The following is a 16,460-nucleotide window of genomic DNA, read 5'->3' as shown; positions in this document are numbered from 1 at the left end:
CCGATACATTTAATCTATCATTTCTCTTCATTATTTCTCTTGACAAGGATTAAAAAGGATTTGTCAGTAGATTGTCAACTTGATTCATGATGATTTCTAGCTAAGATGTTGAAAGTATGATGTTGACATGATCAGTCCAATCAAAGCTACGGTAGATATAATGTGATTTGATGTCATTTTATCTGTAGCTAATGACCTTGAGCCTTCTTGGATGGGCACTTCTAATGTAACTCTATGGCAGAACCCAAAGGGCTAGAAATCTTGAGGTCTCCTCTTAGACTTCGCGGTGACGTAGTGTCCCCATGAGTGACAGAACACTGAGCCAATCACGGTGCAATGCTCCATATTCTCTGCTGGCTTCCCACACCACCACAGAAAGCACTGAGCTAGGCTGAAACACCTGCATGTTTCTGCTTTCTCAAGAAAACAAAAAAGAGCCCATGTTTGTATGCGGCTATATTAACTCAATGATATATATAATTTGATATATATTTTTTCAAACTGATATGTGACACGTATTAATATCAGTTTGAAAAAATATATAACAAATAACATGCAAAACAGGCAAGCATTTTCATTACACTTTTTTCAAAAAATATGTGGCTCAAAACATGAATGACGGGTCACTACTGGTCACACCAAATACTGACTGGTTGTCTGATCCATGGCCCTGCATGAACTTGTATGAACTGTAAAATCTTTGAAATTGTTGCATGTTGTGTTTATATTTTTCTTCAGTGTAAATGATACAGTATCTGTCACCTCATCAGTCACACCTGGACTTCATTACTACCTTGAATACTTACCCTAACCCTAACCCTTTCATTCTAGCCTGAGCGCTAACCCTCAGTCTGGCTTTCACCAGCCGTCTTTAATACTAGCCTGAGCGCTAACCCTCATTCTGGCTTTCACCAGCCGCCTTTCATTCTAGCCTGAGCGCAAACCCTCAGTCTGGCTTTCACCAGCCGTCTTTAATACTAGCCTGAGCGCTAACCCTCAATCTGGCTTTCACCAGCCGCCTTTCATACTAGCCTGAGAGCTAACCCTCATTCTGGCTTTCACCAGCCGCCTTTCATACTAGCCTGAGAGCTAACCCTCAAGGCTTTCTTCTTTCATAATAACAACCATATTTGCAGCCTAACGTTGTTTTTTTGGTATGGTAAAGTCCATGCCTCCACATCTCCCTTTTCTGGTAAAACATCTACAGGGAATATCAATTAAATAACTTTGAAGATATCAACATCCTGCCCTTTTCCTCTGCATTTACAGTATACGTCAACCTTTACAATAACCGTTATGACTACTAAAAATGTCACTGAAAGGTACCAAGCAAAACTGTATATGATTAAATTCAAAGTTATTAAGTGGTTATACTCAAACATATGATAACCTGTTGGAAAGTGATTATTTCTCCATCTGTCATTGCTCATAACTGAGTCCTCCTAATTAGAATCCATTAGGGATTATCAAGCCTTTATCAGACGCCATGTTGAAATCTCTGTTTCCTCACCAGCAGTATTTATGTTTGGGCCTCAGGAATGGGGACTTTCTAGGGGTCAACAAAAGAGGTCTGCTGTGGTAGATATTCAGAGTGTAAGTGAGTCCAGTCAGGAAGGATGTGAGCCATGGTAGTCAGTGCAGGCAGCCAACAGGCGTCTATAGTGTTATTTATGCTGCAGTAGTTTATGTGTCGGGGGGCTAGTGTCAGTCTGTCACATCTGGAGTATTTCTCTTGTCTTATCCGGTGTCCTGTGTGAATTTAAATATGCTCTCTCTAATTCTCTCTTTCTTTCTTTCTCTCTCTCGGAGGACCTGAGCCCTAGGACCATGCCTCAGGACTATCTGGCTTGATGACTACTTGCTGTCCCCAGTCCACCTGGCCGTGCTGCTGCTCCAGTTCCAACTGTTCTGCCTGCGGCTATGGAACCCTGACCTGTTCACCGGACGTGCTACCTGTCCCAGACCTGCTGTTTTCAACTCTCTAGATCAGTGGTTCTTAACCTTGTTGGAGGTACTGACCCCCACCAGTTTCATATGCGCATTCACCGAACCCTTCTTAATTGGAAAAATAAAATTCAAAACATAGGTATATATTTTACTGGTGCACAAAATGAACCGTGCATCAACATCAGTGTTCAAAGAACAAAACCATTAAAACATGATTTTCACACAAAAACAAAAACATAATAATGAATATTTACTGCAAATCAGTGTGACTTCTGCTGTTGCCTTTCAGAGACCAGTTCAGAAATGCGCGGCTTCACCTTGGCAAGTGCCACTCTCATGTCATTTTCGCAAAACAAAGTCTGTTCCTTTTCTTCGTTTTTATGTCCAGCATCCTCGAAAAGGATTGCTCGCAAAGATATGTTGTAACAAACGGTATGAAAATCTCCAGAGCTTTCTTAGCAATAACAGGGTACGTTACCATTTGTTGACACCAAAACGTTGAGAGCGTTGTTGTTCTGAAGAGTTGCTGTTGAACCTGGCTCTGCTGAATTTCAATGATTTCATCGAGGTATTCATCATTGACATCTGTTGTCTCAACACTAAACGTGAACGGCTGTCTCACCCATGCTGGATATGACTCTCTTGTAGGGAAGTATCCGTTGAGAGACTTTGCAAGCTCATCTAAGTGCGTGGCAATTGCTTGCTTCAGTTCCGCGGGTACAGAAATGTATCCGATTCCAGATACATCTTCGATCTTACTTACACAGTCGTCCAGCAGGGGAAAGTTTGCGAAGTTATCGTTCTCTGTTCGTCGTTTCCATAACGGTAGCTTTTTTTGAAAAGCCTTCAGGTTTTCTTCCGCTTCGATGATGTTGACTCCACCGCCCTGCATCTGTTGATTGAGATGATTGAGAGCTGCGAAGATATCAGCCATGTACGCTAAAATGAGAATGAACTCAGAATTTTTTAAGCAATCTGCGTGACGATGTTGGTGCTCTTGCAAAAACAGGGCTAATTCCACACGCACGGCAAAAACACGATTCAGCACCTGTCCCCGGGATAACCACCGAACGTTAGAATGGTACAGAAGTACCTCGAATTCAGAGCCCATTTCTTTACACAGCTCACTGAAGATGCGGTGCCTCAGAGCACTATTTCGCACATAGTTCACGCATTCCACTACAATTTTTAATACTTCTGCCAGTTTTGGAGGCAAGGTTTTTGTTGCCAACGCATGCCTGTGCAGAATACAATGCGTAACAATGATGTGTGGTGCATCGGCTTTCACTAGCGCACCAAAACCAGACTTTCTTCCCAGCATGACTGGAGCTCCGTCCGAACAAACTGCAGAAACCATATCCCACGAAAGATTGTTGTCTTTGAAGAAGTCATCCACAAGTTTCTTCACATCGGCTGCCTTAGTTGTTGTCGTAAGAGGCTTACAAAATAAAAAATCTTCCTTTATCACGTCGTCTTTCACATAGCGCACAAATACAGCAAGCTGGCTTAGATTGGAAACGTCTGTGGTCTCGTCGAGTTGAAGGCTGAATTTTGCCGGGCTTGAAATCAGATCTGCAACTACTTGAGCCAAGATGTCTTTGCTCATGTCCTCTATTCTGTCGCTAATGGTGTCATTTGAAAGAGGAATTTGGGATAACTTAACTTCAGCCGCTTTTCCCAGCATGATATTCGCCATCTTCAACACAGCTGGTTTTATGAGTGTTTCACCAATGGTGTGTGGTTTGCCCTGCTTTGCGATGCTGTGAGGATCGGTTTGTTGATGGGTACAAAGCCGAGAACAGGCAGAGTAGCCTTTTCATCGAATCTGGCTCTCTTCACCTTGAATTCAGCGAGCGTTGTGTTCTTGTATTGTCCATCTCCATGCAGCTTAAGGAAGTGTTCTCTTAGTTTTGCCGGTGCTAGACTAGAATTGCTCAACTTGGCATTGCAAATCATGCAGTTAGGACGCTGACTCTCATCACGTTCCGTTATACATGTGAATCCATATTGTACATATTCGTCCGACCACTTTCTTTTTTTGCTCGACATAGTTAGTATGAAGGGATTAAAATATTAAGAAAGAAATCACACAACGTACCATCACGACAGTCACAATTCGACTACTGAGCGCGCCAAATTCCCTGCAGCACAGATAGGCCAAGCGATGTTGCGTGATCACCTGCAGCCAATGATGGCCAAGCGGGGCGTGTCATCACGAATCATATGAGTCGGGTGTGTGTCTTGACCTCCGCCGAACCCCTGAGACTGACTCACCGAACCCCTGGGGTTCGATCGAACCCAGGTTAAGAACCACTGCTCTAGATACAGCAGGAGCGGTAGAGATACTCTCAAAGATCGGCTATGAAAAAGCCAACTGACACTTACTCTTGTGTTACTGACTTGTTGCACCCTCGACAACTACTATGATTATTATTATTTGGCCATGCTGGTCATTTATGAACATTTGAACATCTTGGCCATGTGCTGTTATAATCTCCACCCGGCACAGCCAGAAGAGGACTGGCCACCCCTCATAGCCTGGTTCCTCTCTAGGTTTCTTCCTAGGTTTTGGCCTTTCTAGGGAGTTTTTCGCAGCCACCGTGCATCTACACCTGCATTGCTTGCTGTTTGGGGTTTTAGGCTGGGTTTCTTTACAGCACTGAGATATCAGCTGATGTAAGAAGGGCTATATAAATACATTTGATTTGATTTGATTTGATTCCAGTCACACAGACAGACAACCTGTCTGTCTCCCTGTATCCTCATGACAACTTTTCTGTCTCACTGTATCCTCATGACAACCTGTCTGTCTCCCTGTATCCTCATGACAACCTGTCTGTCTCCCTGTATCCTCATGACAACTTGTCTGTCTTCCTGTATCCTCATGACAACCTGTCTGTCTCCCTGTATCCTCATGACAACGTGTCTGTCTCCCTGTATCCTCATGACAACCTGTCTGTCTCCCTGTATCCTCATTGACAACTTGTCTGTCTTCCTGTATCCTCATGACAACCTGTCTGTCTTCCTGTATCCTCATGACAACTTGTCTGTCTCCCTGTATCCTCATGACAACCTGTCTGTCTCCCTGTATCCTCATTGACAACTTGTCTGTCTTCCTGTATCCTCATGACAACCTGTCTGTCTTCCTGTATCCTCATGACAACCTGTCTGTCTCCCTGTATCCTCATGACAACCTGTCTGTCTCCCTGTATCCTCTCAAGCTGTGCATATCCTTTAATAAAATGACAGAAACACAGTAGTGGGTTAGTCAAATTCTGCACACTGTTATTACAAAACCCAACTCAATGAAATGCACTTGAAATAGAGGTTGACTTGACATAGTATATTTGTCAACTGTTAGCTTACAATATTATGACTAATTAATAGATTATGCACCCCGCTATTCATGACAACAAGTGCTTGATGTGGTGATAGCCAGACATTTCAAAGGAGTGAAATAAACATTTCAACACTAGCTCAGTATCTGTGAGTCTCTGCCCAGGGCAGATGCTGTTGATAATAAGAGCTTCCTTCTTCCTTCTTCCTCATTCTTTGTTTCCTGTTGGGCTCTTGCGCCTGCTCAGAGACACCCTTATCTGTCTGACCGACACAATAGGATAGAGTCCAGATATCTAAAAGAGGGAGGGAGAGAGAGGGAAAACGTTTTCAAGTTGAAATTCTAGAGTAGCCTATTCATGCTCAGGCAGCGTCATAATGATGAATTCCGGTCTTTGGCCGTTGTTGTAGTGTGGGTGTCACGTCCTGACCAGTAATAGGAGTTATTTGTATTGTAGTTTGGTCAGGACGTGGCAGAGGGTATTTGTTTTATGTGGTTCGGGGTGGTTTTGCTTAGAAGGGTGTTTGATTTATTATTTCCGGGTTTTTGGTTATGTTCTATGTTTTTTGTATTTCTATGTTCTCTCTAGTTTAGTATTTCTATGTTAGGTAATTGGGTGTTGGACTCTCAATTGGAGGGGGGTGTTTGTATTTGCCTTTGATTGAGAGTCCTATTTATAGGTATGTGTTTTGTGGGAGATTGTTCTGTGTATAACCTTGTGCCTTACCAGACTGTTATTCGTCGGTGTGTCTTTTTGTGTACGTGTTTATTTTGGTTTCTCTTTTCTTTTAATAAAGAAGATGAGTACATATGATCCCGCTGCGTATTGGTCTGACAATGATTTCTCTTTATTGTCTGCCGATGAAGAAGAATGTGACAGTGGGTTGGTGGGTTTTTTATATGTATGCACAGAGTAACAGAGAGCAGTATCATTTCATCCACTGGATAAGACTAGAAACATATCCTTTGGAGATGTACCTGCAAAAGAGCATCACATGTTAAACTTACAATGGTAAGTACTGTTGAGAGAATTGATTTATGCCTTAAAATTAAGATGCACCAGTTAGTTTATATACATTTCAGACAGCCAATGCATTTCTCAGTCTGTAAAGTATGGCTTGATGTTGTCTCCACAGGTCTTCTGCTCTGCATCACAGCAAGCCAGAAGCCCCAGCTCATGGATCACCCTCTTCCTCCTGTACTCAAGTAAGAAACACATTTCAGAAGATCTATGCATTTCTAAAATCCCATTCATGTAAACTCATTCATGTACTGTATGTCAATATTGACATACAGGGGGGGCCGTCCCTGTAGCTCAGTTGGTAGAGCATGGTGTTTGCAACGCCAGGGTTGTGGGTTCAATTCCCACGGGGGGCAGCACAGAAAAAAATGTATGAAATGTATGCGTTCACTACTGTAAGTCGCTCTGGATAAGAGCGTCTGCTAAATGACTAAAATGTAAATGTAAATGTATATGTCATTCCTCAGTTGTCACAATGTGCACTAGAGTAGAGGGCTGGTCCTACCATCACTCCAACAAAACTATGAACTGGGACACTGCTAGAAAGTGGTGCACGGAGCACTACACTGACATGGTGGCCATCCAGAACCGTGGAGAGATCTCCCACCTTAAAGGTTCCCAAAGCACACACATTCATGGGTCGTTCGTCTTTTCAGTTCGCTGCAGCTAGCGACTGGAACGAGCTGCAACAAACACTCAAACTGGACAGTTTTATCTCAATCTCTTCATTCAAAGACTCAAATAATGGACACCCTGACAGTTGTGGCTGCTTTGTGTGATGTATTGTCTACCTACTTGCCCTTTGTGCTGTTGTCTGTGCCCAATAATGTTTGTACCATGTTTTGTGCTGCTACCATGTTGTGTTGCTACCATGCTGTGTTGTCATGTGTTGCTGCCATGCTATGTTGTTGTCTTAGGTCTCTCTTTATGTAGTGTTGTGGTGTCTCTCTTGTCGTGATGTGTGTTTTGTTCTATATTTTTAATCCCAGCCCCCGTCCCCGCAGGCCTTTTGCCTTTTGGTAGGCCATCATAGTACATAAGAATTTGTTCTTAACTGACTTGCCTAGTTAAATTATTATAATTATTTTAATTGTGGATATGGGCTGATAGACTTGCCCAGTCTTTCAAAAACAGTGTCACGGTTAAGTTCACAAAATCACACTTTTATTTGTATGTGGCACGAGTAACACTAAGTGACGACAGATATGTGACTAGTCTGACCACACAGGCTAAACCAAGGCAATCATCATTATAAAAACAAATGGTCGTGTTATGAAATGCCCAACAGGAGCTCAGTATAAAATGTAAGTATTTTTTTATCAAACAGAACTTGTCAGTGGTCCACTGTAAACAATGACTATGTTGTACTTGGCAGCAACAGAATGGATTGGAACATGGAGGGTGTTAATTTGGAATAGTCATATTACATTACTATTATAAAAGTAAGTATTTTCACGTTTACTAGTACTTAACCTAGGTGACTTGTCCTTTGCTCTGATGAGCCTTCAAACGTATACAGTTTTCGTACTCATCACTGCATTCTCTACCAGGAAGTTGGTTGGCCCTTTTTGATGTCAACTAGATTGATACATTGCTATGTTTTCATTTATAAAGCCCTTTTACAAAAACCATCACTGTACCTAACATCATTACTAACCTTTAGACCCCTGGTCTCAGGGATGATTAACTCTGGAAATTCCTTTGGTTTCTACTGAGTTAGGTAAATCAGCTTTTAGTTTTCTTGCACCTTATTTGTTGAACAATCTTCAAAATGTTCTGAAATGTGATGTTTTGGTGCTTCTAAGGTAATTCAGAAATCTGACTGAGGACCATACTACTGATGAATGTGTTTGTTTTTTGACCGTTTTTCTTTCTGATCGCACTTTGTATTTTATTTACATTTAAGTCATTTAGCAGACGCTCTTATCCAGAGCGACTTACAAATTGGTGCATTCACCTTATGATATCCAGTGGAACAACCACTTTACAATAGTGCATCTAAATCTTTTAGGGGGGGGGGGGGTTAGAAGGATTACTTTATCCTATCCTTAAAGAGGTGGGGTTTCAGGTGTCTCCGGAAGGTGGTGATTGACTCCGCTGTCCTGGCATCGTGAGGGAGCTTGTTCCACCATTGGGGTGCCAGAGCAGCGAACAGTTTTGACTGGGCTGAGCGGGAACTGTGCTTCCTCAGAGGTAGGGGGGCCAGCAGGCCAGAGGTGGATGAACGCAGTGCCCTTGTTTGGGTGTAGGGCCTGATCAGAGCCTGAAGGTATGGAGGTGCCGTTCCCTTCACAGCTCCGTAGGCAATCACCATGGTCTTGTAGCGGATGCGAGCTTCAACTGGAAGCCAGTGGAGAGAGCGGAGGAGCGGGGTGACGTGAGAGAACTTGGGAAGGTTGAACACCAGACGGGCTGCGGCGTTCTGGATGAGTTGTAGGGGTTTAATGGCACAGGCAGGGAGCCCAGCCAACAGCGAGTTGCAGTAATCCAGACGGGAGATGACAAGTGCCTGGATTAGGACCTGCGCTGCTTCCTGTGTGAGGCAGGGTCGTACTCTGCGAATGTTGTAGAGCATGAACCTACAGGATCGGGTCACCGCCTTGATGTTAGTGGAGAACGACAGGGTGTTGTCCAGGATCACGCCAAGGTTCTTAGCACTCTGGGAGGAGGACACAAGGGAGTTGTCAACCGTGATGGCGAGATCATGGAACGGGCAGTCCTTCCCCGGGAGGAAGAGCAGCTCCGTCTTGCCGAGGTTCAGCTTGAGGTGGTGATCCGTCATCCACACTGATATGTCTGATAGACATGCAGAGATGCAATTCGCCGCCTGGTTATCAGAAGGGGGAAAGGAGAAGATTAATTGTGTGTCGTCTGCATAGCAATGATAGGACAGACCATGTGAGGATATGACAGAGCCAAGTGACTTGGTGTATAGCGAGAATAGGAGAGGGCCTAGAACTGAGCCCTGGGGGACACCAGTGGTGAGAGCGCATGGTGCGGAGACAGATTCTCGCCACGCCACCTGGTAGGAGCGACCTGTCAGGTAGGACGCAATCCAAGCGTGGGCCGCGCCGGAGATGCCCAACTCGGAGAGGGTGGAGAGGAGGATCTGATGGTTCACAGTATCAAAGGCAGCAGATAGGTCTAGAAGGATGAGAGCAGAGGAGAGAGAGTTAGCTTTAGCAGTGCGGAGAGCCTCCGTGACACAGAGAAGAGCAGTCTCAGTTGAATGCCCAGTCTTGAAACCTGACTGATTAGGATCAAGAAGGTCATTCTGAGAGAGATAGCAGGAGAGCTGGCCAAGGACGGCACGTTCAAGAGTTTTGGAGAGAAAAGAAAGAAGGGATACTGGTCTGTAGTTGTTGACATCGGAGGGATCGAGTGTAGGTTTTTTCAGAAGGGGTGCAACTCTCGCTCTCTTGAAGACGGAAGGGACGTAGCCAGCGGTCAAGGATGAGTTGATGAGCGAGGTGAGGTAGGGGAGAAGGTCTCCGGAAATGGTCTGGAGAAGAGAGGAGGGGATAGGGTCAAGTGGGCAGGTTGTTGGGCGGCCGGCCGTCACAAGACGCGAGATTTCATCTGGAGAGAGAGGGGAGAAAGAGGTCAAAGCACAGGGTAGGGCAGTGTGAGCAGGACCAGCGGTGTCGTTTGACTTAGCAAACGAGGATCGGATATCGTCAACCTTCTTTTCAAAATGGTTGACGAAGTCATCCGCACAGAGGGAGGAGGGGGGGGGGGGGGGGAGGAGGATTCAGGAGGGAGGAGAAGGTAGCAAAGAGCTTCCTAGGGTTAGAGGCAGATGCTTGGAATTTAGAGTGGTAGAAAGTGGCTTTAGCAGCAGAGACAGAAGAGGAGAATGTAGAGAGGAGGGAGTGAAAGGATGCCAGGTCCGCAGTGAGGCGAGTTTTCCTCCATTTCCGCTCGGCTGCCCGGAGCCCTGTTCCTTGAGCTCGTAGTGAGTCGTCGAGCCACGGAGCAGGAGGGGAGGACCGAGCCGGCCTGGAGAATAGGGGACAGAGAAAATCAAAGGATGCAGAAAGGGAGGAGAGGAGGGTTGAGGAGGCAGAATCAGGAGATAGGTTGGAGAAGGTTTGAGCAGAGGGAAGAGATGATAGGATGGAAGAGGAGAGAGTAGCGGGAGAGAGAGAGCGAAGGTTGGGACGGCGCAATACCATCCGAGTAGGGGCAGAGTGAGAAGTGTTGGATGAGAGCAAGAGGGAAAAGGATACAAGGTAGTGGTCGGAGATTTGGAGGGGAGTTGCAATGAGATTAGTGGAAGAACAGCATCTAGTAAAGATGAGGTCAAGCGTATTGCCTGCCTTGTGAGTAGGGGGGGAAGGTGAGAGGGTGAGGTCAAAAGAGGAGAGAAGTGGAAAGAAGGAGGCAGAGAGGAATGAGTCAAAGGTAGACGTGGGGAGGTTAAAGTCACCCAGAACTGTGAGAGGTGAGCCATCCTCAGGAAAGGAACTTATCAAGGCGTCAAGCTCATTGATGAACTCTCCAAGGGAACCTGGAGGGCGATAAATGATAAGGATGTTAAGCTTGAAAGGGGTGGTAACTGTGACAGCATGGAATTCAAATGAGGAGATAGACAGATGGGTCAGGGGAGAAAGAGAGAATGTCCACTTGGGAGAGATGAGGATTCCAGTGCCACCACCCCGCTGGCTCGATGCTCTCGGGGTATGCGAGAACACGTGGGCAGACGAAGAGAGAGCAGTAGGAGTAGCAGTGTTATCTGTGGTAATCCATGTTTCCGTCAGCGCCAGGAAGTCTAGGGACTGGAGGGTAGCATAGGCTGAGATGAACTCAGCCTTGTTGGCTGCAGACCGGCAGTTCCAGAGGCTGCCGGAGACCTGGAACTCCACGTGGGTTGTGCGCGCTGGGACCACCAGGTTAGAGTGGCAGCGGCCACGCGGTGTGAAGCGTTTGTATGGCCTGTGCAGAGAGGAGAGAACAGGGATAGACAGACACATAGTTGACAAGCTACAGAAGTGTTGTTTCTTGTATTATTGTCTCTTGTGTCTTTAGAGAACTGTTTCACTTTGATATCCTTTTTCTTCTGTCCTGATTTTCTCTTTCTTTTCTTCTGTTAACTAGATATTCTTTGTTGTTCTTCGTTAGCGAGCTAGCTTCTTCCAAAAGAGTCCCTTAGCAACTGGTAAACAATTCAGCTAGCTAAGATAACTACAATTTTATGAAAAATAGTTATTTTTCAAAAGCCTATCTTTGTTTGTTGCTTGTTTTTTCTCCTCTTCAGTCTTGCAGTTTTCTTTTGTTTTTTTCCGATGTACTTCACTCTAAAAACCATGTAAATTTCAATATTTGTAGGAGCTCATTTTTCAGCTGCTGCTGCTCAAATTGGAGTTTTATATATTATATATATATAAATATATATATATATATTTTATATTTTAATATGTGTATTTTCTGTCATTTTTGTAATTCAGGGCTCATCTGTAAAAGAGACCTTAGTCTCAGTATGACTCCCAGATAAAATAAAGGTTCAATAAGTATCCCCTGTGGCTAGGCCAGGTAAACCACGTAGGCCTACTAATTTGGGGTAGCCCCATCACATGGAGTATATCACGCTGCAGGGCGTATCTCCATGTCCTGCTGTATTACAGATAATGGGGTTACAGATGAGAGCATTCCCCACTCCTTCAGCCTCCATTTTCCCCAGGTACTCCTTATCAGGCCTCTGGAAGCCCTCCTTGACACTGGGGGGCAGAGAGTTGAGCAGCCCCTCCTCAACCAGCAGTCCACTAGGCATCAGGCTGTGGCACTCCTCCAGCTCGGCAGGAAGGCTCTCCAGCTGGTTCCCCCTCAGGTCCAACACCACCAGGTTGGTCAGCTCACTCACCTGCACGGTTGAGGTCAATTCCATTTCACTTCAGAAGCCTTTCCCAGAATTGTTTGTGTTATCAAGTCAACTCCTTTTCACTGGAATGATAGCACAAACAGACTTGCACTAAGGCTATTCAATTCAGGAACGATACAATACGATATCCTTTATTGTCCACAGTGTGGTATCTTCTCAGTCCACTCAGCAGCTGATGTGCAGGTCACCGTGATCGCCCCCTTGAGGAGATAACCCTCAGAGCAGCTAAAGTTACAGCTGCTTCCATAGGTGAAGTCTTCTCCACAGGTGAAAGCGCCATCCTTTGGCTGCTGGAGGGTAGGGCAGCTTACAGCTACAAGACAGAGTGAATAGTGGTGCAGTGGTCAGTCTGTGTCCAGAGACAATTCTGGACTGTCATACATTTACAAAACTCTATTTGTCCTCCTAGATATTTCTGAATGGAAAATGTCCTGTGTCATTCATATATTTATAGCAACTACAGTTGATGTAACATGTTATGGGGGCTACGTTTACAGATATCCAGAACCTGTACACACCAACACACTGCGGCTGTGAGTCGTTCCACTGTCCCGAGGCTCCACACTGCAGGGTAGCAGAGCTGGAGGCCAGCCTCTCATAGCCCTCCTCACAGGTAAAGGTACAGGTGGACAGGTAGCTGAAGGAGCCCAGGGGATGGGAGCAGGCCATGGAACCCTTCCCAGGTTCATACAGCTCACTGCATAAGACCACTGAGAAGGAGAGGGCAGATCGCAATACATGACTAAATGTGCCACGATGAAGACATTACTCAAGATACACAACAACTGAATTACAGGAGGTCTAAGCTGTCATACTGGTATGAAGACCAACAGCAAGACACTGAAGTAATTCAAAGAAAGTACAAATGAAAAGTTTACAACAAATGGTAGCTGTTATTTTATTCTCTTATTAGTCTTTCCAGAACACCTTATTTATAAGGTTTATAAAAGGATATACTTACATTCACAGGTGGGAGGCTGTTCTGACCATGATTCTGAGGCTGTGCATCTCACAGGCCCGGGGCTGCTCAGCCGGTACCCCTCTTCACAGGAATACTGACACGTCGAGTCAAAGGAGAAATTCCCATTGGGGTGAGAGCAACTGACACTGGCTTTAGCAGGGACCTCCTCCATCTTACATTCAACAACTGTCGACAAAGGAAAACAGGTAAAGAGTTACAATTAAGAGAACTTTGAATGTGATAGCACAATACAGATGGTTTCATACTGCCTATATTAGATTATTGGACTATATCATCCTGGGCTTGCTTACCGTGTTCACACTGTTCACCGTAGAAGCCCTCAAAGCATTTACAGCAGTGGCTGTTGATGGTCTCCACACACTCTCCATGGTAACATGAGTCGCTCTGACACGAGGCTGTGAAACAGAGACGTCTTTTTCTTCATACACGACTCATCGTTCCACTTCCCTGTGTCCGCCTCTCTCTTGATGTACATCTCACATTTACATTTTTTTTACATTTTAGTCATTTAGCAGACCCTCTTATCCAGAGCGACTTACAGTAGTGAATGCATACATTTCATACATTATATATATATATATTTTTTTTTGTACTGGTCCCCCGTGGGAATCGAACCCACAACCCTGGCGTTGCAAACACCATGCTCTACCAACTGAGCCACACAGTCCTCATTGTTCCCCCCGTTGTAGGGTTCCCCATCTGCCCAGTTTCCTGCCTCTTTAGTCAGGGTGTTATTGGTCCCCACCGGGGGCCACACATTGTCCACCTTACGGATCCCTATCCAGTAATCGTTGGTCTGCCTGGGCAGGATGCTGTTAACAGAATGTGACTGGCAGATCGGGTGTTGTGTGTGGAGGATGAGGGCTGCAGTAGATATTCAGATAGGGGGGAGTGCGGCCTAAGAGGGTTTTTATAAATAAGCAACAACCAGTGGGTCTTGCGACAGGTATACAGAGATGACCAGTTTACAGAACAGTGCAGTGACGTGTCCTATAAGGAGCATTGGTGGTAAGTAAGCATTTCACGGTAAGGTCTACACTTGTTGTATTCGGCGCGTGACAAGTTTGATTTGATTTGAAATCTGATGGCCGAATGGTAAAGTACATCTAGCCACTCAAGAGCACCCTTACCTGCCGATCTATGAATTATGTCCCCGTAATCTAGCATGGGAAGGATGGTCATCTGAATCAGGGTTAGTTTGGCGGCTGGGGTGAAAGAGGAGCGATTACGATAGAGGAAACCAAGTCTAGATTTAACTTTAGCCTGCAGCTTTGATATGTGCTGAGAGAAGGACAGTGTACCTACATTCTAGCCGTACTCCCAAGTACTTGTATGAGGTGACTACCTCAAACTCTAAACCCTCAGAGGTAGTAATAACACCTGTGGGGAGAGGGGCATTCTTCTTACCAAACCACATGACCTTTGTTTTGGAGGTGTTCAGAACAAGGTTAAGGGTAGATAAAGCTTGTTGGACACAAAGAAAGCTTTGTTGTAGAGCATTTAACACAAAATCCGGAGAGGAGCCAGCTGAGTATAAAACTGTGTCATCTGCATATAAATGGGTGAGAGAGCTTCCTACTGCCTGAGCTATGTTGTTGATGTAAATTGAGAAGAACGAGGCCTAGGAACGAGCCTAGGGTTACTCCTTTGGTGACAGGCAGTGGCTGAGGGAGGGAAGCCCCATCGCCAATAAGAAAACTTGTCATAATGACAAATTGGATCAATGTTATTCTAATGATGAAACCTAGGCCTACCTGATTCAATGCAGATTTATTTGTCCAACTGACAGGTTACTGAAATGTATTCAAACCTCATACTATAGTTATTTATCACATTTATATACTTTTTTCAATCAATGAAATCCACCATACAACTTTTGCTATAAGTGATGCAAAATCTTCTCCAATGACAACAACCCATTACGCTGTTAATGTGGCCTATAATGATCACATTATTTACAGTGGTGGAAAAAGTACCAAATTGTCATACTGTAGTAAAAGTAAAGATGCCTTAATAGAAAATGACTCAAGTAAAAGTGAAAGACACCCAGTAAAATGCTACTTCAGTAAAAGTCTAAACGTTTTTGGTTTTTAATATACTTTAGTATCAAAAGTAAATGTAATTTCTAAAATATATTTCAAGTATTAAAAGTATAAGTCATTTCAAATTCCCTATATTAAGCAAACCAGACAGCACCATTTTCTTGTTTTTTTATTTATTTACAGATAGCCAGGGGCACACTCCAACACTCAGGCATAATTTACAAACGAAGCATTTGTGTTTAATGAGTCCGCCAGATCAGAGACAGTAGAGATGACCAGGGATGTTGTCTTGATAAATGCATGAATTTGACAATTTTCTTGTCCTGCTAGCTATTCAAAATATAACAAGTACTTTGGATGTTAGGGAAAATGTGTGGAGTAAAAAGTACATTATTTTCTTTAGGAATGTGGTGAAGGAAAAGTAAAAGTTGTAAAAAATATAAATAGTAAAGTACAGATACCCCAAAAAACTACATAAGTATTACTTTAAAATATTTTTTACTTAACTACTTTATACCACTGATTATTTATTGACATGCTTGTTTTTGAACAAATGAATTTGCTAACTGTGGTTAAAGTTATCTAAAACTGGTTGGCAATGCCCATAGACCAGGGATGTGTAGCCCAAAGGCCATTAGAGGGCGATATTAATCTAGTATTGAGGGATTCATTTCACCGTCCAAACACATTGTATGCTGCCGGCAAGGCACTTGTATCCCCCGTGGACCGGTTCGTACCTAAAACATTCTCCATTCAGGTTGCAAAAGCGTTGATTTCCTCCTTAACTAGATGTAATGGCAAGAAGGCGGGGGAAAAAACTGTGAAAATAGGTGTACTTTCTTAATGAAACACCATTCCCTGCCCAGCTAGGTAATATTGCATAATATGTGTGGTGCTTGGACAACAACCTCTCCCTCAATGTGAGCGAAACAAAGGAGCTGATTGTGGACTACAGGAAAAGGAGGGCCCGAACACGCCCCTATTCACATCGATGGGGCTGTAGTGGAGCGGTTTGAGAAATTCAAGTTCCTTGGTGTCTACATCACCAACAAACAATCATGGTCCAACCACACCAAGACAACAAGAGGGCACAACAATGCCTTTTCCCCCTCAGGAGACTGAAAAGATTTAGCATGGGTCCCCAGATCCTCAAAAAGTTCAACAGCCGCACCATCAAGAGCATCCTGACCGGTTGCATCACCGCCTGGTATGGCAACTGCTTGGCATCCTACCATAAGGCGCTACAGAGGGTA

General features: G+C 44.4%; 2 protein-coding genes and 1 non-coding gene across 3 annotated transcripts in view; 2 read left to right on the top strand and 1 right to left on the bottom strand.

Moving 5' to 3' along the window:
• The window catches only part of LOC106592820 (E-selectin), a 126,398-nt gene that overhangs the window by 22,409 nt on the left and 87,529 nt on the right, over positions 1–16,460 (top strand). The gene's annotated exons all lie outside the window — the stretch shown is intronic.
• Positions 6,589–6,661, top strand: trnaa-ugc (transfer RNA alanine (anticodon UGC)). Its single transcript has one exon. It is a non-coding gene; the product is annotated as a tRNA-Ala (tRNA).
• LOC106560649 (E-selectin-like) lies at positions 12,315–13,431 on the bottom strand. Its single transcript, XM_045688707.2, has 3 exons — positions 13,145–13,431; positions 12,702–12,893; positions 12,315–12,496 (listed from the first exon to the last, which is right to left on the bottom strand). The coding sequence occupies exons 1-3, from the start codon at positions 13,314–13,316 to the stop codon at positions 12,315–12,317; spliced, it is 546 nt and encodes a 181-aa protein (XP_045544663.2). The 5' UTR covers positions 13,317–13,431.

This window comes from Salmo salar, chromosome 10 (assembly GCF_965601325.2).
Source record: "Salmo salar chromosome 10, fSalSal1, whole genome shotgun sequence".
NCBI classification, from domain to species: Eukaryota; Metazoa; Chordata; class Actinopteri; order Salmoniformes; family Salmonidae; genus Salmo; species Salmo salar.
The sequence above is the reverse complement of the archived record's forward strand: the minus strand, read 5'-3'. Positions and strand labels throughout refer to the sequence as shown.